Genomic DNA, 23361 nt, shown 5'->3' on the forward strand with positions numbered 1-23361 from the left:
CATCATAGGCTGCACAAAAGGCAGAGATAAATCAATCTGAGTGATGGGAGATGGGGGGGGGAGCTTGTTTTTAGGACTAAATTAGACACAGGATCTATCTACTTCAGTATCCTCTTTCTGACCTTGATCACCTGGTTCAGTAATGTGTAAAGGCTAGAACCAAAAAGTGTATTTTAAAGGCCAAGTAAGCTAGAGGCAAGATATTATTTTTATTCAAGGCTGAGTTTCTGTAACCTTGAGGGTCCCCCCCCCCATTCAATCATTTTTTTGTGGCTAAGAGGAAGCCATAAGAAGATCAAAAGTGATAAATTTTTCTCACAAAAAATATCTCAGGTTATAATTGGAAAGGAGTTGTTTGGGATGTGAACTCTGAATTAGAGGTTTCAGTGCTAATACTATTTTTTATTTTTAAACCCAAGTCTTCACATCAATAACAGTGCAATACATTTTCCAAGACATTTTGTTTAACCACCAGCAGGATTGTTTCTGGAAATATTTCTTTAAAATGAATCAATCCACTTTTTTGCGGGACTTAGAAACCCTTTATAAAATAGTTCTAAATACAGTGGTACCTCGGGTTACAAACACCTCGGGTTGACAACTTTACCTCAGGATAAGAACAGAAATTGCACGGCGGTGGCGCAAGGCTCCATTAGCTAAAGTGGTACCTCAGGTTAAGAACGGTTTCAGGTTAAGAACGGACCTCTGGAACAAATTAAGTTAACAACCAGAGGTACCACTGTAATGGTGTAATGCTCATTTAAAGGTGTGTTCAACATGGATCTCATCTTCATATCCAACAATGGCACAGTGGGATAAAATCTTTCTCTCTCTGTGCACTTTTTCAGACTTCATGTTATATTAGAAGGGATAACACAGCACAGGAACATATAAAGGTTTTCTATTGCAAAGCATTTGAGCATGCAATGCAAATGCTGGATCAGGACCCTATATTATCTTATCCTGAAAAAATATTTTCACCCAGGGTACAGTATATCATAAAAATCCTCCTCTCAGGTAGGACCACATTTTGATACTAAATATACAGTAGTGGCTCAGTTCTATGGTTTCATGCCATCTTCCAAATGTAGGCTATAGGCCATGCACTGGCAAACTCCAGCTCTCCAAATGTCTGGGACTACAATTCCCATCATTCCTAGCTAACAGGATCAGTGGTAAAGGATGATGGGAATTGTAGTCCCAAACACCTGGAGGGCCGGAATTTGCCTATGCCTGCTATAGGCAAACAATAACTTTGAGCATTCTAGTCTCCAGTGGCACCTGGAAATAGAGCAAACCTGCCTCTAATTCTAGTTTGTCAATTCAGATATCATACCAGACCACAGTTGGCACAAAGCACGATTGGCAAATCAATTTCAAACAATGATGTCTGAATCTGGTTTCTGAACCGAGGTTTGGAGTGAAGTGTGAACTGAGTTGTCATGTAACACAAAACCTCAGTTTGTTTATAGTTAATTGGCCATGGTGGGTTCAATGTTTGTATGTTGAACCCACCATGGCCAATTAACTATGGTTTGTTTTGCAGCCAACAAAACAGAATATGAAGTCACGGTTTGAAGCTGGCTTACAAATCTTGGCTTGCATTAACTATGGTTTCTTATAATGCCCAAGACCACTATTTTCTCTTAATCCTGATTTATTTTGGCAACCTGCCCCAGACGCTTACCCTGTTAGAGAGGAGTGGGGCAAGAATGATTAGAAAACAAAACCAGCATTTGGTGAAGGGAGCTGTGCTCACCCACAAGATTGATTCTTATCTGTTCAGCAAATCATAGCATAGTGTTATGTGCAAATGAGACTAGAATCTACCCTAGAAATTCCCAAGGCTTATTAATACTCTTGAGTTTATTATCTATGAACTAGTATATAGGCATAGAGATGGGCTCTCTTTACGGCTGCCTTCAACGACGGAATTCCTCTAGAGATTTCCCAAACCCTGATTTTGGGCATTTGGGGAACGTATTATTAGACTTTATCATAAATGATGCCTTCTATAGAATGTTATTGAACTGGTATTGTTGCTGAGTTTTAAGATCTGTTCTATTTGCTTTACCTCATCTTACGTAGTTGCTTATGTACTCCTTTTAAGGTACTGTTACTCTGCAGATGATTTCACAGTGGTGCACGGTGATAAATCAGACCGAGGAATAGATAGCCATTTTATTATGTTGCCTTGTATCAGCTCCTATTCTTGTGATTTGTTTCTCTTTTTTAAGGATTATATAACGAGAGATTTCTTTCAATCCCTGTTAAATATTCAGATACATTTTTGCATACTTTGTACAAACGAGACTCGCAAAGTCTTAATAGTGAGAATGTTCACATGCTGAGGAATAACCTAGTTGCCTGGATGGTACAGGCAAATCATCTCAAACTTATTTATATTAATGTGCTATGGAAATGAGAATATGGAAAGAAATGGTCAGAATTTATGCTAAAGCCTTCTAAAGGCGTAACAGCATCCTACTAAGTATATATGTCAGCTTAATCTAATCCCCCTGCTTCCGACACATCCTGTGGTCTCAGCACGGTGCCTATAATGCTCTCATATGTTATGAGGGATTGCCTCAGAGAAGTTCACCATCAGGACCACACTTGGTTCAATAAAACTTTACATTTCATCTTAGGCTGACAGAAAGCTATCTTTCTCACATTTGCATCACAAACCTTTAGCTTCTCCTGACATCAATAACATTGGCTATAATACTACCACGTAATCTGTTACAACACATGGAGAGCACATATTTTGAGCTCTCATCTTACTTTGTCAGCTGCAATGGGCCGCTCTAATTTACTTGGACTTGCCTAAATGAACATGGAAATTCTTTGTGACAAAAGAGGGGAAAATACATGCTTTTAATTAGCAGCTCATTTGAGATTTGCAGCAGAGTTTCCTTTTCCCCGCCCCTGATAACTTCAAGTTCTACTACTTAAGCAAAGCATCTTTCTTTCTCCTTCATGTGTGCATTGTAGAGAAGAGCTGCAGGAATTTGCCTACATCTTCAGGGGTGGATACAGATCAAAGAACAAGAATAGATCAAAAAATATTTTTGTATTTCAATCTTATATCAGGAAAATCTAACTAATCTAATTAACCGTGCATCAATAACTTACTTTCAGATATTTTGCTGTAAGACATCAGTCATGTCTAGGTAAATATTAATGCAACACTGAAACATATACACATCTGAACCCAATTTAAGGTTTCTGTTTGGTTAAAATGAGCATCATTGTTTCACTTGCTTCAGGTTTCTTGCTTTGTGGGACCGAAATGGCTACTAAAGCTCTGATCATTTTGTTGTTGTTAACTGGTGTTTGTCTTTGTTCCAATTTTCAGCGAAGACTGTTGAAAAGCAGAGCTATATAGAAAGCTTTCTTGGAATCGTTATAGACTGGATAAGCAAAGAACATGCTCAAAATACTACACGCTCTACCTAACTTAAGGGGTAAGGCACAATATACTGTAAAACAGACATAGGCAAACTCGGCCCTCCATTTGTTTTGGGACTACAACTCCCATCAACTCCCAAGGGACCGCCTCTCCTGGTATGTCCTGGGTAGGACCTTAAGGTCCTCAAATAATAACTTTTTGGAGGTCCCGAGCCACAAGGATGCTAGGTCGGCTTCAACTAGGGCCAGGGCCTTCTCAGTACTGGCCCCAACTTGGTGGAATGGTCTGTCACAAGAGACCAGAGCCCTGTGGGATTTGGCATCTTTCCGCAGGGCCTGCAAGACGGAGCTGTTCCACCTGGCCTTTGGGTTGGTTTCAGTTTAACCCTGATGTTTCATTCTTTTGGTGTGACTGGTGGGCTACTTAAAAATGAGGCTGCAGTCTAAATTAAAGTTTAAATTGTATTTTATTCTGTATTTTAATGAATTGTTTTATGTTTTTGTTGTGATTTTATTGGTGTTAGCCGCCCTGAGCCCAGTTTGGCGGGGAAGGGCGGGGTATAAATAAAAAATTATTATTATTATTATTATTTATCATCCCTGACCACTGGCCCTGTTAGCTAGGGATGATGGGAGTTGTAGTCCCAAAACATATGGAGGGCTGAGTTTGCCTATGCCTGCTGTAAAGTAAAGAAATACCACATGGAACATAGAAGTCAGCCCATTGATCCATCTAATTCAGTATTGCCTATACTAAAGCAGCCAACATGGCGCCTGAAAGAACTTGTGGGCTACAATATCCATCATCCCTTACAAATGGAAGTGCTGGCTGTGACTGATGGGAATTGTAGTCCATAGCATCTTGGCTGACTCCATACAATGACTGGCAGCTGCTTTTCAGGCTTTTAGACAATAATCTTTCCCTGCACTACCTGGCAATTCCAGAGATTTAACACGGGGGCTTTGTCGTGCAGTGTGTGCAGTCTACAACTGAGCTACATCCACTGCCTAAGACACTGAAGTTTGGTCTCAGACATATGACTGGTTTTCTGAATATGGCATCCAATCAGTAAAGCAGAACACATTACAAAAGTCAAACCATTGCAAAGCCATCATGCAATGAAGTGGTTGTGTGAATTGGCCCCTAAACTAAGGACAAACCTAAGAAAGGCTTGAAATAATGCCAGAATGAAAAATCCACCCCATTTAAGACCCAGGAAGGTAAACAGCTAATCTTTTTAATTTTATATTCAAGCCGAATTAGCATGAAACATATAAAGTAGAAACAGGAAAAAATAAAATCAGAAGTGTTGATGTTAAATTAACATAAAAGCAATTTACACCATCTAAATATAAAGCGGGCAGTAAAAAAAAGTTTGGAAGTAATAATTAATATAAATATATAAATATCATTAAAAAAATTCTTTAAAAGAGGTTTTCAAAGGAATATGCAAAAAAGCTCTGACATGAAGGTTCTACCTTGATTTTCTAACCTAGGATGCTTTTTTTTTTTAACAGAAGATTTCTGAAAATTGTTTTAAGGTCATGTTATTATGAATCCAAAGGCTTAATTTGAACAATACTGACATATTCCTGGGTATGTGCCACCAATATACCAATAGCCTGAATACCTTTGGCCGTTGTGGCACAATACATATCTATTTCTCTGTATTATCTGCTATAGGTGAGGTTGTGCAGATTCTAGACGTGTTTGGATGCAGTGAGAGGCCTGATAAGGACAAAAAAACTGAGATTAAATTCAGATTCACAAATCTGGGAATTGGGCAGGTTACCTGTTCCCCTGAAAAAATAGGTATGTATTTTGAGAATGCTGTTAGTTCCAGAACAGGTGACTCCTGGCCCCTATGGCTAAGGTCACCTTCAATCAGCTCTAACTGGTTTTCATGCTATGATTGTTGATATTTTATTAGGAATAAGATTATAGGTATATGATGATTATGATTTGTAAAGATTAAGATTAGTTGTGAGAAAGAAGATTTTACAATGTTATAAAGTTACTAAAGAAGATTAGAGATGAACGCAGAAGAGAGGACGTGAGGAGGTCCCAAAATAATGCTTACAAAGAGGATAAGGATAGTTAAATAAGTGCTTTGTAAGTTTTTTGTATTTTTTGTAGTTTTTTTGTACTGTTTGTTGTATTTTGTGTGTTTTTTATTGTTAAAATTTAATAAATTCTTATTTTTTAAAAAAAGACAGCCTAGTCACACTGCACTGGATTACTGTAATGTGATCCATGCAGGGTTGCCCTTAAAGCTGGTCTGGAAGATGCAGTCAGCACAAAATGCACTGGTGGGGCTGCTATATGATGCAGCCTACCAAGAACACATTAGCACCGATTCTGAAAACTGGCTGCCAGTTTGCTACCAACTAAGTTCAAGGTGCTTATGTTGACTTACAGAGCCATGCACAACTTGGGGCCTGGAACACCTTCACCCATACAGACCTGCCCATGTATTAAGATCTACGGGGAGCACCATAACCATCTGAAATTGATTACATGGTGACCTGCGGGAGTCACCAAAATGGTCAAGTAAGGAAGGAGGAAAGGTTACAACACCTGGGCCCTTTTAATTTAGAAAAAGGTGAGTAAGGGGGACTTGAGAGAGATGTATGATTTTGCATGATGTAGAGAAAGTGGATACTAGAACTCAAGAGCCATCCAATAAAGATGAATGATTGAGATTCAGTACAGACAAATTGCTTCTCCACACAGTACAGTTGGCAACAATTTGTGTGGGAGTTCCATTCCTGGCCCCCACATGCATCAGCGAAGCACACATAAGCCTGCCCTGCCCTGCCATCTCCTGGGCCCAAAAGAACCTGTGTGTCAGCAGTGGCGCATAAATTGGACATGCGCAAAATGGGTCACCACCTGTACACAGTTCAACTATGGAATTCGCTCCCTCAAGACATAGTGATAGCCACAATTTTGGATTGCTTTCAAAGAGGATTTGACAAATTCAAGAAGGGTAAGGGTTTCATGGCTACCAGCCAAGATCGCTGTGTTCTACTTCTACTGTTGGAGGCAGTGTGCCAGATTCAACTAATGATTCCCACTAGCTGAAGCCTGTGCAATGACTTTGACTAGAGCAATGTGGCTTCAGCTCCCTCCCCTCCTCCTGCACCTTGGAATTGGCTTGCGGGAAGGGGTTGGGAGAACCCCCAGAGCAGCTCACGGGGGAGAAGAAGAGGGATTCATTCTGCCTGGCAAGCTCTAGTGCTTTCACTTATGTAACGATTGCTGTAGCACTATGATGAATTTTCCCAGTATACTTCTGAATGCCAGCTGCAGGAGGAAAAAGCGCTGCTGCTCTGAGGCCCTGCTTGCTGGCTTCCCATAAGCATCTGGTTGGACACTGTGATAACAAGATGTGGGATAGATGGGCCTTTCGCCTAACACCAGCAAGATCCTTATGCTCTTATGTCATTACTGAGGGCCTTCTCCGTAATAGCACCCAGGCTGCGGAACTCCTAGATGCAGCTGACATACCTTTGCGCCCATGTGTTTGCTGAACATTAATGTCTGAGTCATTGGTTTATTATTGTGTTGGTTTTCTTTCCGTCACACACATTGTATTTGAACTTTTTAACGTACCCCTCTCTAGGACTGCTGCCATACAGGAGAGCAAATAATAAATGTTTTAAATAAACAAAATTTAGCTGCCCCAGATAGAACAAATTTACAGGATCAAGTTCATACCCTTAGAACTACTGCAAACTAATCTTTCTTCCTTGTATACTTACATTTTTAAAAAGAAAAACCTATTGTCAAACGTAAGAAAAAACTATATAGCTTGTTATCAGAACCATCTCTTGAAACATTTGGGATTTGCAAGAGAAAAGACGATAACACAATTTGCAAGCTAGATGCATGTTCTATCAGCTCTTAAACAAAGCACTGCACAATAAATAATATTCTGTCAGGCTATATGTTCATTCCTTGCTTCGTGCATTAGCTGTGCTTATTCTATGCCACACTTTTATCGCTTTCTATTTTTATATTTTAAATCTATTAAGCAATGTCAACTTGAATTTCCTTTGAATAGTGCTGCAGGTTAGGTTTAAAAAAATAGGACAGTACAATCTTTGAGGGCTAACATTTATGTCAGCTAATTAATATGGATCAGTTGAGTTTTGCAAATATCTTTTAAAAAAATGTTTGCGCATATGTGAGTCACCAATGAAAGCCTAATCTCTACTCACATAGACAACGACAAAACTCCGCTAGCTTTTGTAAGAATAAAATGAGATCTGCAGCTATTTTGCAGCCCTGGCATATAGGTGTAAGCGGATTCTTTCTACAGCAACAGATCCAAGTGGTGGATCCATGCTGGGCCACTTTGTGGGTTTCTCAAACCTGCTATCACACATACAAGCAGGGGAATTAATGAGAAGAATTTCCCAGTGTCCAGCTAATGTCTTATGAATGATAGCATTATGAAGATCATGGTTATTCTGCCCAAAATACTTGTTCCTACATGCTCATCCTCTCTCTCCACAAAAAAGAACACACCATTTTTTTCCATGTCATGTGATAAGAAACTCTCCATTATATTCTGAGCTACTACCAATCTTAAAGGATTATGTCTGTGGAAGCAAATTCTTCACACAGAACTCATCTCCTTTCTCTAACAGAATTTCTACTCATTAGCTCACTATGCATGATGTTAAGTCTCACCCTTTCATGTGTTTAGTAGTAATTTTCTCTAACTGCCACTAAACTTTATTACAAGCAGTGATCCAGATCCAGTTAACTGTTGCATACACATACATGAAGTATTGCATGGACATTAGGGTTTATTGTGGCTTGCTGGTCTTATCTTCTGGTAGCCCTCCTGCTACCTTTATCCTCTGAAACCAAAGATTTGGGGGGGGGGGGGACTACAATGATACGGCAACTGTTCTTTCTTGACGCATGTCCGATAACTATACAAATGGCATCATCACTGAAGTCCTTGGGCAGCTTCTTCCAATTTAATGAGCAAGATTTCTGCACTATCATCAAAAGTCTAAAACCACAAAATGGGTCAGATTTTTTACATATTGTATTTTAGCCAAAATCCAAAATAAATCTGTGATTAAATACCAAACATTGAAACACTCTAAATAAACACTTCCAAAAGCCCACTTTAAATGGGAAGTTTGGCTGAGCCTGTTTCTGGAGCTAAGCCATTATGTCCTGGCACAAATGAAGACCTGATCTGATGGATCTTTCACATTTCAATATTCCATGAGAAAAGGTCAGAAGTATGAGCAAGCCACAGGCAACAAGATTTATGGTGAATAAGCTTCTGGTGTCAGATTTGTCCAAATGTATTTTTTTATGTGGGTACTGGCCCGTTATTGGTTCATCACCTGAGATATATTGAAGGAAACTATCTTGTTCAGATGGGCTGTAGATTCTTGATGATACACCGAAGTGGTTTTAGGCACAATATTATTGCATCAGAAATGGCAGTATTCAGAAACCAGCAGTTCAATTTACCAGATTACTCTGTTACTAACATGAAGGTTTCCATACTTGAACAACAGAACTTCAACGGAAGACTTCAGCATCAAACAGCCAATGAATAAATTTAATACTATGTGTTTCTTGTCATGCTCCAAGCTACAGGTATTGTTTACACAGTCATCTCTGATGCGCCGAGTAAATTACTACCAATCTGCTGCTGTAAAGTGTTGCTAGGCCTATTTACTATGCATTTAAGTTCTAGTTCAGTTATTATATTATTGCACTTTTTAATCTAATTGCCATTCAGTACACATGCAGAATTCTCTCTGTGCATCTGACAAAACGGGCTTTAGCCCATGAAAGTATTGGTTTAATTGGTCAGAGAGACTAAAATGATTAGGTCTTTAAGATATCACAAGCCTGTTTGCTATTTTTGTTGCAACAGGCAAACAGGACTACCACTCTGGAAATCGGTATTTTTTTAGACGACTACAAATACGTATGTAGACAAGTCAGAAACTTACCTGCTTCTAGTGCCTCCATATCCATGATATTCTTTCGGTAAAAAGTTCTAAAACCCAAAGGAGTTGTGTCACCATCTCCTGACATCTTCTCTACTGCTTGCTTAAACATTTCCACCACATCACGCAGGACACTGTCTAAGCTGATTGTAGATGTTGGCGGTGAAGTCAGGGTTAAGGACATGGAAATAGCTGCACTACAAGATGGACAGGACTGCACAGCTTCACATTCAATTAGGAAGTTCTCAAGTGACCTCAGCAGCACAACCTTCTGCCTTTGCTGTTGCTCATCTACTACTGCAATGACATGCCACTCAATAGAGGCAGCTCTGGGAAGGGAAGGTACCACTACCACAGCCAGTTCTCCATATGCTGCAGGCACATCGTTATTCATGTCTTCATCTTCTGCCTAGAAATTAAAATAGACTACTTTGAGTATTTAAAAGCTCTAGATTTATTTATTTTTAAAATGCTTCCCCCCCCCCACAGAGAAAGTGCTTGGCATCTTGCCCAGTCCCAAAATGCCTGAGCTCCATCCCCAGTCAAAGCAGCCTCCAAGCCTGATGAATCCCCTGCCAACATGCCTGGAGAACTCACTGCAACCTTGACTAATAATGATGGACTGTGTGCTGGTCCCTGGTTTGAGAGTACAGGAACAAACTCATTCACATAATGCCCATAACTCATCCAACCTGGTGGCCACATGTTGAGATGCGCTGCAGGAAGCCACAGGGGATGTGGTGGAAGGAGGGGTGAGAGTTGGGTTGCTGGGGTCTAAGTTTCTTGTAAGCCAAAGGAGCAGGAAGGAATTATAGCCTCTGTTGCCACAGTGATGAGTGGCTGCCCTGTCTGTTAGGGGAAGATGGAATTTATTTACACACATATCTTGTGCTCCTTCAAATTTTTTTTTAAAAGTTTATATTCCTACCTTTTACTTTGTTTTGGATTTCCTGAGAGAAACCACATGCTAAGCAATGTTAATATTAAAAACTGAGGCTTCCTTTGCCTGCCCATGTATTGGTAGCAACTTTTTGATATACCAATTTGCTTACATTGCAGTTCAGAATAGTAAATACGGCACATTGTCTGACCTCTGAATGGAAAAATAATTACAAGTTAAAACAGTAATTTTACCTGGGGTCGATAAGGCCATAACACTCACTCTGCTTTCAATTCACATGCTCAATTTTCATCCACTCACTCTTGACTTCGAGAGGAAGGAATAATGACAGGTTGCAGGCACTTTATTTCAAAATTCACTCACAAAGTTATTGACAAGCATTTTTCCTCCACAGTAAAGTCTCTGCTGCTTGACCCTCGTGAGCTGTTTACATGAAAAATGCACTTACATCTAGATTAACGATAGTGAAGCCTAATTCCACACCAAAACTTGTAGCAATTTCTTTAGCATGTCTGTGTTTGATATGGGAACAAAAATAGGGATAATTTGCCTCAAATTGCAGTCACTTCAGTCATAATAAAATCTCGCTGAGTAGTAGTATTGTTTGCTTTCAGTAGTTTCATTAGGTAAGCTGGGGCTGTTATTAAGGTACCAACACATAAATGTTATATTAGCACTTAACAGCACAGAATTCTCCCTCCAGGAGATGAATTCTAACCTTGTCAATATAATTCTGCTTCTAGTACTGCAGAACAGTTTGAAAAGATGAATACTGGAGCTTTATGGTAGAGAAAAAAAGTCATGCTCATTCAGGCTTAAAGGTGCTGAGGTACTGTTTAGAAAATAAGTCTTAAAAAGCTGTCTCGGGTCAAGTCAAGCATTGAGACAAAACTTTCCGACTTTCTTGTACTTGTCTTAGGTTGTTAAATCAATTACTTTGTATTTCTGCTTGCCTTCAACTGCCATTTAGAATATGGAAAGAAATACACAGGAATTAGGCCAAGGCAAAAGTACAATTTCAAACTCAAACAAATGATCATCATTGCAAGTGAAAGACCGTGCACCATGCGCCCACATATTCATGTAAGCGCACATTTTACAGAGGCCTCAACCTTTAAAGTATGGATTTGTGTGATGGAGCTTCCAGGAATTTAATTCCGCCCCCCCCCCCACCAGTGCTGCAGAAACTTAGTCAAATGGCCTCCAACTAGTTTTAAAAAAACAGAGAGGCTAGTTTTGCAGAACAGAGAAATGTTTGAGAAACCGTTTCCAATTATATCCCGTTAGATTACTTTATTTTATTACTGAGTATCTTGGTCTCAACACAGAAATGATCCAAGCCGTGCCTTAGAATTATGTAACTCAGGAAACACTGCCAAGTGCTACCAATGCTGATGGCATGAGTACCAAGCCTGACAGATGTACATAATGATGCTCTTGAAAGGACAGGGATGGGTGCTCATGTTCTCATGATATTGCCTGTGCGTTTTGCAGGATTTGAATCCTGCCCCTTTTTTCTTCAATGCAAATGTAATGACATACATTGTTCAGAGATTGCAATTGTGATGTGCATGGGTACAGTGACCACACCCACCTCCTGCCATTCTCACCCTGGTCCAGTGGTCTCTGGGCTCTTAAAAAGGCAAGTACAGCTAAGGCTGAGAAAATGACAGCTGACTGGGCCTGATTGGATTCCAATGGCCATTTGGATTTAAAGACAGAAATGCTCTCAAGTACACCTGCATTAAGGTTGCATCACTGATCAGGAATGCCTTTTACCAGCTTCACCTGTTGAGAAGGTTACAACCCTTTCTTAGGGAGAGATGCCAGAGTTCAGTGGTAGAGCACAATAGAAGTTTCTACCCCAGCATCTCTACTTAAACCATCTCAAGGAGGGCTGGGAAGGACTCCTTCTCAAGACCTTAGCTGCTGCCAGTCAAGAGTAGACTGAGCTATATGGATTCATGTTCTGATTCGGTTTCTGATTGGGACCAAAACATGAATTATCATCCTCTGGCACATAGATTATTATGTATTACATTCTCGACTACATGAAACACTATTCAGATGCCATGTCTGATGTACAATGCGGTTGGCTGATCTCATTACTTTCTCTAGTTTTCATTTGCTTGCTTGGCACAATCCAAGCTGCTTCCTTAGGCCTCAACACATAAGGCTTCTTCCTTAACTGGCTCCTATGTATCTTTTTTCTTCTTCTATTGAAGTTTTCACAATTACAATTGAAAGAACAAACTAATCTGCAAGAAATAAAGAAAAGAAACTCATTCAGAATTGCTACAAGAGCAGTCATGATGATAATACCAAAAAAGGTCACCGGCTATACACCTGATATCCAGTATATGAACTTAGGCTGCTTCTTTAAAAGATCACAGGTAGTGTTAATCGAAAGAACCTTTCCCTGGAGGTCTGTGAAAGCCTGAGTTGTACAGTATCTTCACAGGTGTTTCAAAGCATTTCTGGTTCTGCAAGCATTAGACTAAAGGGTGAAATATGAGTAGACTTCAGTAAACTGGAAAGAGGCATGATATAATTTAGATTAAAAAGTATATAGTTCAACATTATTTTGAGACTCCCCTGCGTTGCGGGGGGTTGGACTAGATGACCATTGGGTTCCCTCCAACTCTAATATTCTATGATTCTGAGACTCGGAATAAGTTTGAATTTGAGATATGTGAGCAAGTGGTTTCATATGGCCAATAAAATTCCTGTTCTTAATCAACACCTGGAGAGGAAGAGTGGGATCACACCCACCATCACTGCTGCTGACTTCCACGGGTTCATCCAAAGATCTGGGGGCAGAATTTACATGTACAAGCTGTATATGCACAAAGTCTTTAAAACCTTTGGATCACTGCCTGGTAGCCAGGAGCAAGACAATAGAAATCCTGCCTCCTTGGTTGATTATCTACAGTTGGCAACCGCACAAACAGTGCTCTGGCAGATTTATAAACAACCCTACAGAATTAGATTCAGGTTGGTATTAAGTAAGCAATTCCTTTTTTTCTGAATATCCGCTTGGAACTTATGACCATCCTGTCATTAATGACCATCGTTTTACATGAAGATCCTAAAAATTTGCTTCATCTTATTAGAACTTGTATGTTCTGCCACTGCAGCTTCTTGTACCACTATCAGCACTTCCACCAACTGATCCCTTAGTACCTATTTTCCAAATTGTAACTGAGTGCAATTGATCTCTGCAAGCTGGGGAATTCGTTCCGCAGCTGCTGCTCACAATCAATGAAACTCTGCTCTCAATAAAACACTGTGCCATTCGCCTGTGTCCTTTCCTTGAATAAGTCACAACGTATATGAATGCTTCTGTTTTGGAAACCAGCAACAGAACCAAGAACCTAGCGCTGATAAGAATCAACCAGCCTCCCCCAGTTTACAGGTTCATGCTATATTTTTCAACTGCTTAGTCTTTCTGTAGACTCAAGTTCAAGTAACAGTAGTGCGAAGAGCAATGAAATGCTAGCTTGGATTCTTTTCCGTAGTCGCTTCTTTGCTAGGATGACACAATTGGTGCAGGAAGACTGTTCCCATGACAAACCCTGCTTTTAGCCAACCATTATCCCCCGCCTCCTTCCTCCTGCTTTCTAGCTATATGGCTCTTCAGTCCTTGTTCCTCTTGTACATAATGGTAGTCTCATCCTTTGAAATTCCACAGCAAATGTTAGATAATATGTTCAATTATTTAAAAGAAAACGTCCAAATTGCACCACCAGCTAAACTCACCATAGAATTTTACTCGCGGATATACAATAGCCTTGTTTCAGCAAACAACCTCAATGTATAACACTTAGCCATGTCATTTTTTAAAGAGGAAGAATCCTTATGGAAACAAAATCTGGCAGCTTGCAAAAATGAATTCAAGCAGTTTCATGTAATACCTGCTCCTTAAGGACCCACGGAAATGTTTATCTCTTTGCAATCAGTATTTCTTATTTGAAAATGGGAAACAATAGCATAACTACCTACATAATAAGATAGATTATAGAAAATCTGCTCTCAAATTTATATAACAGACCAAATGAGAAAAAACACTTGGCGGCTTCAATCTCATGGATTTTATTTCTAAAACACTAAGCAATTTAAGTGCCCAATCCTACAGCTTCTGCTATTCAGATAGACTGCTGTACACAGAAGAAACCTCTAATCAGGTGATCAATGGAACTAATAAAAAGCGAATGCAGTGCTCTGAAAGGTCAGGGCAGGATTGTGAGTTTTAAACTTAGTTGCCATTTCATTTGGAAAGCGTGACACCTGCTTTTAAAAACAACTGAACTTTGGAACTGTTTTCAAATGGCACAAACGGTTATTCTATATATTGCAGATAATGTGCAGGAATTGTAGGATAATGTAGTTTCGTGATGCTTACAAGACAAGCTTGCAGATGTGACTACCAGGCAGATTCATCCACTGGAATAACCGAAACACCCAAGGGATTTATATGGTCCATTGATATAGCTGTGAATAAGCCGAGTTCTCTTTCTCTTTTCTAAAAGACTTTGACTTTTTCCTCTGCAGTTTTCCTAGTGGAATCTCTACTTTGCAAGTGACAAACCTATTGTTGGTAAGGATACTTTGTTCTGAAGCTTAAACCGGTGCACTCTTGTTATGCAGACACTGTGAGGAAACTTTCAAATGTATAATTTATGGGCTCATTAATCCTGTCACTATCATAATCAAAACTGCCACTGAAGATTTTTTTTTGAAAAACTGCAACTCCTTAAGGTAGCATTATCTTTCACTTTCATGATCCCATCACGTTCTTTATAGAACTAGCAATTCAGTATTCATTTTCTTTAATTTAGAATAGACCAAATGATACAAGAATCTCGATTTCCTTGGACAGCAAAAGTAGCAGACAGGTAATCTGTGCAAAAAAGAAAAAAGAAAAGAAAAAAGTAATGGGAGTAATTATTTAACAATCAAATAATTGTAAGCAAATGTAAATTCTGGCCTTTTAGCTGCCAAGAAAGTTACAGGAGGGGTAGTGTAGAAAAAAATGGCAGCCTTATTAAGTTTCCTCAAATTGCTTCCAGTGGCAGTTAACTCTATGAAGCAAGCATTTTTAATAGATGAGCATCTCCTCATATGTACTGAATACTACTATAAACTTTTTCAACCCCACATTGGGGGAAACTCCTGGATTTGCATTGCCACCATACACAAACAACTTGCTACCAGGAAATTACTGCTATAGAGAGCAATTTCAAATGGCCTCGCTTGTCAAATGGCTCTGTTTTTGAACGTTTGGCTCCTGAACGCCTAAAACCTGGAAGTAAATGTTCCCGTTTTTGAATGTTTTTCGGAAGCCAAATGTCCGATGCAGCTTCCACTTGAGTGCAAGAGGCCCTTGCAACCAATCGGAAGCTGCGCCTCGGTTGTCGAACGTTTCGGAAGCCGAATGGGCTTCTGGAACGGATTACGTTCGACAACCGAGGTTTGACTGTAATAGCGGCTGGGGCTGATGGAAGTTGTAGTCCAAAACATCTGGAAGGCACAGGGGTGGGGCAGGGGCAGAGGAAGGGGGATGCGGTGGGGGCGGGCCACCCTGGGTGTGACCACTGAGGGAGGTGACAAAATGCCGGGCAGTACTCACTGTGGGGCCTGCAGCATGCCTGATACACGCGTCTCTCCTGGGAGAGACATGGTGGCTTGGGCGCGCGCAGGATCTGTGCTGCCCAAACCGTCCACCCGCTGCCTCCCCCCCACCCAGCTGTAGGGCGGCTGAGTGTGAGGAGGTAGGCAGGCAGACGCTGGTGGCCTAGCGGTGCGCCCTGCCCTCACCCCACCCCTGGGTGCGCCATCCCAGGCACCTGAGCGGCTTCCTCCGCCGCTGGGGTGGGGAAGGCTGTCTTAGGTACTAGGCCTAAAGTTCACTTACTGGTAGTGGTGCCAGGGCTGGTGCAGGATCATCTAGCCCAACTCTCTGCAATGCATGAATATGCAGCTGGCCCATACAAGGATTGAACCTGTAACTTTGGTGTTATCAGCACCAAGCTCTAACCAACAGAGCTAACAGGAAGCTTACTCATATAATTAAATGCATACATACACATCACATACAGAAAATGTTAAAAATCTGCAAATATATCAGATCAGTAGAAAAAAACACAAATAAATATACTGTTTCCAGAGCTCTAAAATGTACATAAAACTGTATGTATTAGCCACTCGCTATCCTTAATCTTTTGAGTTCAGTGCTTGAACTTTGAAATCACAATAAGCAGAAGGCAGCCATCTTACTCATTACGGCCTATAATCTCCCTTCGTGCCACAATCCTTTTAAAGTATTCTCAGTGCTACAGAAATAATTTTGGAAGCAAAATATCTAAACAGTAAGCATAATAAAAATGAAACAGGTTAAAGCTTATTAGCAGCAGGAAGCAAATGTGGTAAAACTCTTGCCAGTTCCCCTACATTTCTTCCCCAGCAGGGACTTTCTGTCAAGCTGTGAGTTAGTTCTAGAGTATAATGCAGGCTGCTGTTAACAGCAATTGCACCTTCCTGCACCACAGCATTGTGCTAAGAATTCACTTTGATTTTTGATTTCTCCCTTTGTAATAATAATGTTTAAAATATTTCCTGCAGAGCTAAAATGTAAAGTCAAGTACTGTATGCCAGTGAAACACAAGGATATGAAAATATGAAATTGATAAGAAAATAATTGCCATATTGAAAGGCTATTTTTCTTGCCAAACTATGGGTTCCTAAGACAAGATAAGAATAATGATTAAAGTTAAGATTCCTTGAAATACCTCTCAAACATACATAATTCAATATATCTGTTACAATGTGGAAGAAGCATAACTATTTAAGGAACAAAGCCATAAATTGATAGCAATATAAAGTAGAAGCAGATCACGTCTGTCGCATGGAATCTGATCACAGACTATCAGTCTCCAAGTTTTATTCTGCGTGGTGTCAAAAATACACTCTTTTGGAGGGAGACTGCTAAACTGAGTTAAGGGGGGTTTTAAGGCCAGAAAAGGTCTAAATAATAAAAAAGCAGATGCAAAGGTACGTTCAAATGATAAAAAGAGCCAACTTCACAATATTTAATGGTTATATTTCATTGAAATGCTTTATTTCAATCCAGAGTGGATTTTTTTAAAGATATCTGTAAAATGTCTTTGAAAGTCTGCTTAGCCTTCAAAGATTGAAATTCATCCAAAAGTTGAGAGTTGAATGGCTACAATAAAACCTTTACTGCCATCGTGGGCTTCCCATAGAAACCCAGAAAGTAATTACCATAAGCTAGTACTAGTGCTGAACCAATCACTTCCACTGCCTTCTTCTGGTCATTTGCAGAAGAGACATGCCTTACACCTGTCCAGGTGCTATGCAATATTTTCCCTCCTTCTTTCTAAGTTTAAAACCAGTGAGAGAGGAAAAACCCTTGGCCCCTTCCTTTAGTATGGTAAACAAACCAAAACCTTCCTTAAAAAAGGATATGGGTTTTTCCTACCCCACGGGGAGGGAGATTTGGTTCAGCTTTAGCTAATATGTGGCATTTTGTTACTCCAGAAGTTACTCCATGCAATATAGTGCAGGAATTTAATATTTCTTTTTCTTTTCTTTTAGTAGCCCTTAGGATGGCAGAGAAAGAGACAGTGGTTTACTCCAACATAGTCACTGTATTATCCCTGTGTGGAAATGCTGGCCATTTGAAATAAGAGAAAAGCAATGCCTTTGATTTAGAAGGCCAACAGGAGGAGGTCATAGTGCATGGGGAAAGCACCTGAGTTGCATTCAGGAAGTCCCAGGGTCAATCCCCAGGATCTTCAAGTAGGGCTAGGAGAGATCCCATCTGAAATCCTTGAATGCCTCTACTACTCAAGGCAGGCAATACTGAGCTAGATGAACCAGAGGTCTGATTCAGCATAAGGCAGCTTCGCATGCCTGAATTCATGGGGCAGGGGTGGGGAGAGGTCATTGCCACACTGTTGGCTATTCAATGCTTTCTCAAAAGCTAACAGATATTCTATGACAAGTGCAACATTTATTGATATACCTTTTTTCTGTGTATAATTTTTTTTTAAACCGAAAAAGTATGTTAAAAGGTTGGGTGCGTTGGTGGGACGGGAGATTGGGTGTAGCCGCGAACAGGAGATTTGTAGCAGTGCTAGGGCTAAGCTCAACAATTCTGTGCAATCCCCCTATTTTCTTAATACTGAGTCCCCCAAAATAGGGTGTGCCTTATAAAAGGAAAAATATGGTAACTAGTATAGCAATAGTCCAAATATGAAGTTGCAGGAGCAGCTTAAACTTTGACAATAGGGGACGGCCTAGTCTTAGTACCACCACCATGGTGGACACGAGTGGGGAGCCATCTGCTTCATGACACCACTTCTGACTTCTGTGAGCTGTCAGTCTGCCAGCTCAGTTCAGAGGAGAGATGGGGCAGCAAGAGACAATGGTACAATAAGTCAAAGTTCTGCCCATTAGCTGTGGACAAAATTTCATCACAATAACCAAGTTTGCCATAACTCAAGTGGACACTTAGTTCTTCTTCTAGTCTCTGGTACTCCCACAAGAGGAGAATTATGAAATACTGGGCATTAAATACGAAAAGAAAAGAAAAGAAAAGAAAAGAAAAGAAAAGAAAAGCTGTGAAAGGGCTGTCTCCTTCCACATGTTCATAACTCTGACATCTGCTGGATGGACAATCATGAGGGTACCTAGGGGTGCAACCACAGCAACTATTCTCAGTCTGGGCACAATCCGCCATTAGCGTGCAAAGGAAAATCCCACACCCACTCTCTAACAACAGTGACATGTGGCTGAAGGTCCGGACAATCAGCTACAAATTCGCTCTAAAAAACCTTCGGCCAAGCAGCAACTATAAATGGTAAGTGTGGCCCAGAGGGAAGGACCGCGGGTAATTAACCGCAACCTCTCACTATCACCAGCTTCCTGCCAGGAAGGAATGCAAGCCCTCAAAAGGAGTGCCAAGAAAGCTTGCCAGGTCCATTGGTTGTGACAAACACCCATGGTAGCAAAGGCTGCCGAAAGAGCTAATAGGCTCAGCAGTTTCCCATGTCAATCTCTAGACACTGGAAGCCAACATTTTAATTGCTCAACTGCAGTTAGTGTAAACTGAGGTTCCCATTGACTGATGACTAACCTGTTGCAATGCTAAACTCAACATACGTCAATGCTTGGTTACTCATCTATTAGTACTTAACTGGACAACTTTTTTTTAACAGCAACAAAAAATACCTGTTAAAACTTTATATTGAAAACTAAAGGCTTGTTGTTATAAATAACCAATTATGAGTACTATGCTAATTTTTGCAGGTCAACACTGTAGATCTATACAAAGCAAAATCTGCAGTTCTAGACTTACTTATCAGAGAAAGCCCAGCTGAGCTCAATGGGACTTCCATTTGAGTAGATCTGTTATAGGATTGCAGTGTAAGGCAGATTATATATATATTCTCTTATGTTTTCTAGACAGACCCACACACACACACAAGAGTGAGTGGGGGTTACGAAAACCCCAAATCGCAAACAAGAGAGATCTGACAGAGTGCTATAAGAATGCATTATACAAGCCAAAAGCATTTATTCTGCTTCATGGATGAAGAAGAAAAACACAGAGCAGTTAAAGTGATTATTCACTGCTGAGCTGGCATACATGTTGCTGGGTCAGTGGCTGGCACTGTGTGCTGTGTGAAAGTTTAAAGCAGCATTAAAATAGCAGTAGTTCACATTCAAGTCACTGTAAGTATCCAGGCCTGAATGAGAGCAAAACAAAAAGGACCAGATATACTACTTTTGTATCTCACATTTCCAAAGCCCAATAATTTGGCAGTAAGCTCCTTGGAACTCAATGTGGCTGACTTCCAAATAGAAGCATTTTAGTCAGGGTCCCTGGCATTTCAGAGTGGCAGGTAAAATTGACACAGATATAATTCAAAATGAGTAAATTAATAAGGTAAGCGGACACTGAGCACTATCAATGAAGGAACAGAATCCACTGAGATCATGGGTAGGCAAGGCTGTGGAACTGTCGGGGGGGGGGGGGTCAGCTTGAACTGTTCTCCCATGACCTGGACACATCTTCTCCATTCCATAGCAAACATTATGCAGACATGTTCTTACAGATCTGGGCAGATTCTCAGTGGGAGAGCAATGGTCTCCTTTCTTTGAAGCCCTTCAAGACCTCATTTCTTGAAATGGCAAAGTCAGATGGTGAATGTTGAAAGAAGTAAAGCCATAACAGATAAAAAGAGAGAGGTATCAGTATTTTCACTGGAACTCTTACGACTGCAAAACTGCAAACTTAAGGGAGGATTTCTCAAAACACACCAGTGAGGGACTGGTAATGCTCAGTAGCCAATGAGTGCCAGTTTGGGAAGGGGGGCAGACAGAGAGTACGTGAGGAGAATAGAATGCCTTGCTTCCCCTTGCTAGACTAAATATAACTGTCTCCATTTTAGCAGGTATCATGGAAATATTCACTATCTAAATAGGATATGAGACCTGTTGGGAGATTCATTCCCCGTGTGCAGTCATGGGATTATGGTTTATCACATGATTCGGTATGTGTTTTCATTCCACAGAGTGGGAAGTAATATAGACAGGATGTTTGTCTTACTGTTTCCCTGAAGTAGGACTGTTGTCCATTGTTCTTTCTCTTTGCTGTCTGATGCTAGAGAGAGAGAGAGGGAGCCATGTTGAAGAGCTCTGACTGTGTATATATGTAACAAAGTAGGTTAGCCAACATGCTGGTTGCTGTGGGCTGTTACGCAACTGCGCAAAACTCTGTGGATGCCTAAGAGTGTGTTGATGTACTCCCACATCAATCACTATGATGTCCGGGGGCTGAGGAAGGCTAAGAAGTTCCCGAACAATTGCCCAGGAAGGAGTGAATATTCCAGTTGGGCATGTGTCTCTGCCAGGGTCCTACGTGTGAGTAAGCCGTTTCCTGACAGGACCCTCTTGCTGAAAGTTGTCCTGGAGGCAAGAGATTTTCCTGCTATGACATTTTACAGCTGACATCATGCTGGAGGTACCTATTTTCAGCACTTCCATATGAACAGAGCATCACTGAGCTTGTTTAAAGCTTACAATCTGTACTAGAAATTGGCAGAACATGTGAGATTTGGAATGGGTTGGTCCTGAATTGGCGAGACCTGAGGGCTCGTATGTTACCACTGGGGCAGGGCTTAAACATTTCCCTGCAGCCTGAGTCCTTCCCATAAATCCTCTTTCTTGGCTTAGCAAGAAAATTCCTTGCTATGCTCCCTCTCTCCATGCTCCCCCCACCTGCCATGAGCATGCATAACAGCACCACTCTGAAAAGCAGGACCTCCCCCCTTTAGTACTACTGCTCAGAGTTCCACCCACCCAGGCTGCCCTTCAGGATACAGTACAGTATTTATTCATCCTGGTAATCATGAGTTTTGTTATTGTTTTGTTTATTCATCTGGATTATCCTTAGCAAAGCAGGGTACAATTAAAAGGTTCTAACAGTAAAAATAATACTAAAATAAAGATGACACAAATGTGAAAGGGGAGTTCGAATCAATCCTTACCTCATTCCCGCCAAACACTCTCTTCTGTCTCTCATGTATTAATCTCATGCATTTTTATACATTTTTTTTAAAGGCTATAGTTAAAGCCATTTAAGCCATGTCCTTCATTGTTTGCCATTTCATCGTTCTTTCAGTGACTATGTTCAATTATAAATGCTGCAATCTATGCAGGTTTCTCAAAATGTATAGCATATTTCACTGACCTATTTCCCCTGATTATTCTATCTGTTTGCTTTTTTAAAAGCATTACAATCTTTTTATGTTCCTTTGTGGACCAGTTTCAAAAGGCACAGCAATTCCAAAGACATTTAGAGTTCTATCTTAAGTGTGACCTGTGTTAAATATTTACGTTATAATTACCTCACAAGAATACAAAAGTGTTTTTTAATCCTGGCCCTTGGGAAATGAAATTTGTAACACACAAGATGAAAGTCTCACCCTTACTGGATGTTTTGTACATGAGCTGACAGGAATCTTGCTTTTTAAATGCTAGAGTCAATGAACATTCACAACATTTCAATGCGGAATAAATGCCATAATCCTGATATGGCAGAAGATACTAGCTAATTATATCTATAACTTTTCAACTGGATTTATATGGGACCTCATAGAAGCTTATAGCAATATCTTTCAAACTAATTGGTTTCCCCTCAATAGCATGACCAGTTACATTAATATAACCACAAGAGATTTTCTAAAAAGCAGAGCAACGTGATTAATTTTTCTGCTGCTGTTCTGTGATTCTTCCAAGGATGCAGTGACTGAGTGGATGCAATACAAAGTCTAAAGGATCCACATTGTCCCCAGGAGGGTTCTTGTAGTTCCAGGTGAAGAGATGGGCCTAGCCTCTTTCCCATTTCCTCTTACTCTTTGGTTCCCACTCCCTAGCCATCCCACCCATTCATCACCTGCCCAATTCCTGGTTCTACTATGTTCCAATCCTCACCTTATGCTCCCCAATCTTGATTTGGTACATCCATTTCCCTCCCTGCTTGGCTCCTTCCTGTCTCATCCCTTCCTTTGCTTGCAGCAGCCAATGTATACATTCTCTGAGTCCAGGAGAAACAGCCATTCAGCTAGGAGGTGACGTAGGGATGGGGATAAAGGGAGGTAGGAAATAACTTCCAACTTATCCAGGCTTTCCAGATATAGTGGAATGTGCTTCCAATGCCACCATCCCAAATAATCATTACTGTTTTCTTAGTACATCACTTTTCATGCAAAAAGAAAGCTGATACTTTTGGTTTTGGTTACACTCTATGTGACAAAAACAGAATGATCTGACCTGGCTTTTATGCATCATATAATTGTAGAGTTAGAAGGGACCCTAAGTGTCGACTTGTTCAACTCCCTGAAATGCAGGAACCAGTGGCGGAGGAAGCTGCTGGGGTACCCAGAGCAGCAAATATGACGCGCACACAGGGGCCGGGCGATCCGCCCACGGAGGCATGGCGATCCTCCCAGGGGTGCCAGCACCACTCA

At 40.6% G+C, this 23361-nt stretch overlaps 1 protein-coding gene across 3 annotated transcripts in view; it reads right to left on the reverse strand.

Annotated features, from left to right (window-relative positions):
* Positions 1–23361, reverse strand: part of DPH6 (diphthamine biosynthesis 6) — a 248600-nt gene that overhangs the window by 44546 nt on the left and 180693 nt on the right. For 2 of the 3 annotated variants that reach the window (XM_033144473.1, XM_033144465.1), the window contains one exon: positions 9409–9814. The exons of the other annotated variant lie outside the window; for it this stretch is intronic. In XM_033144473.1, the coding sequence (XP_033000364.1) occupies positions 9409–9814 (406 nt within the window). The remainder of the gene's footprint in view (positions 1–9408; positions 9815–23361) is intronic. 3 annotated transcript variants of the gene reach the window in all.

Source organism: Lacerta agilis, chromosome 1, assembly GCF_009819535.1.
Source record: "Lacerta agilis isolate rLacAgi1 chromosome 1, rLacAgi1.pri, whole genome shotgun sequence".
Lineage (NCBI taxonomy): Eukaryota > Metazoa > Chordata > Lepidosauria > Squamata > Lacertidae > Lacerta > Lacerta agilis.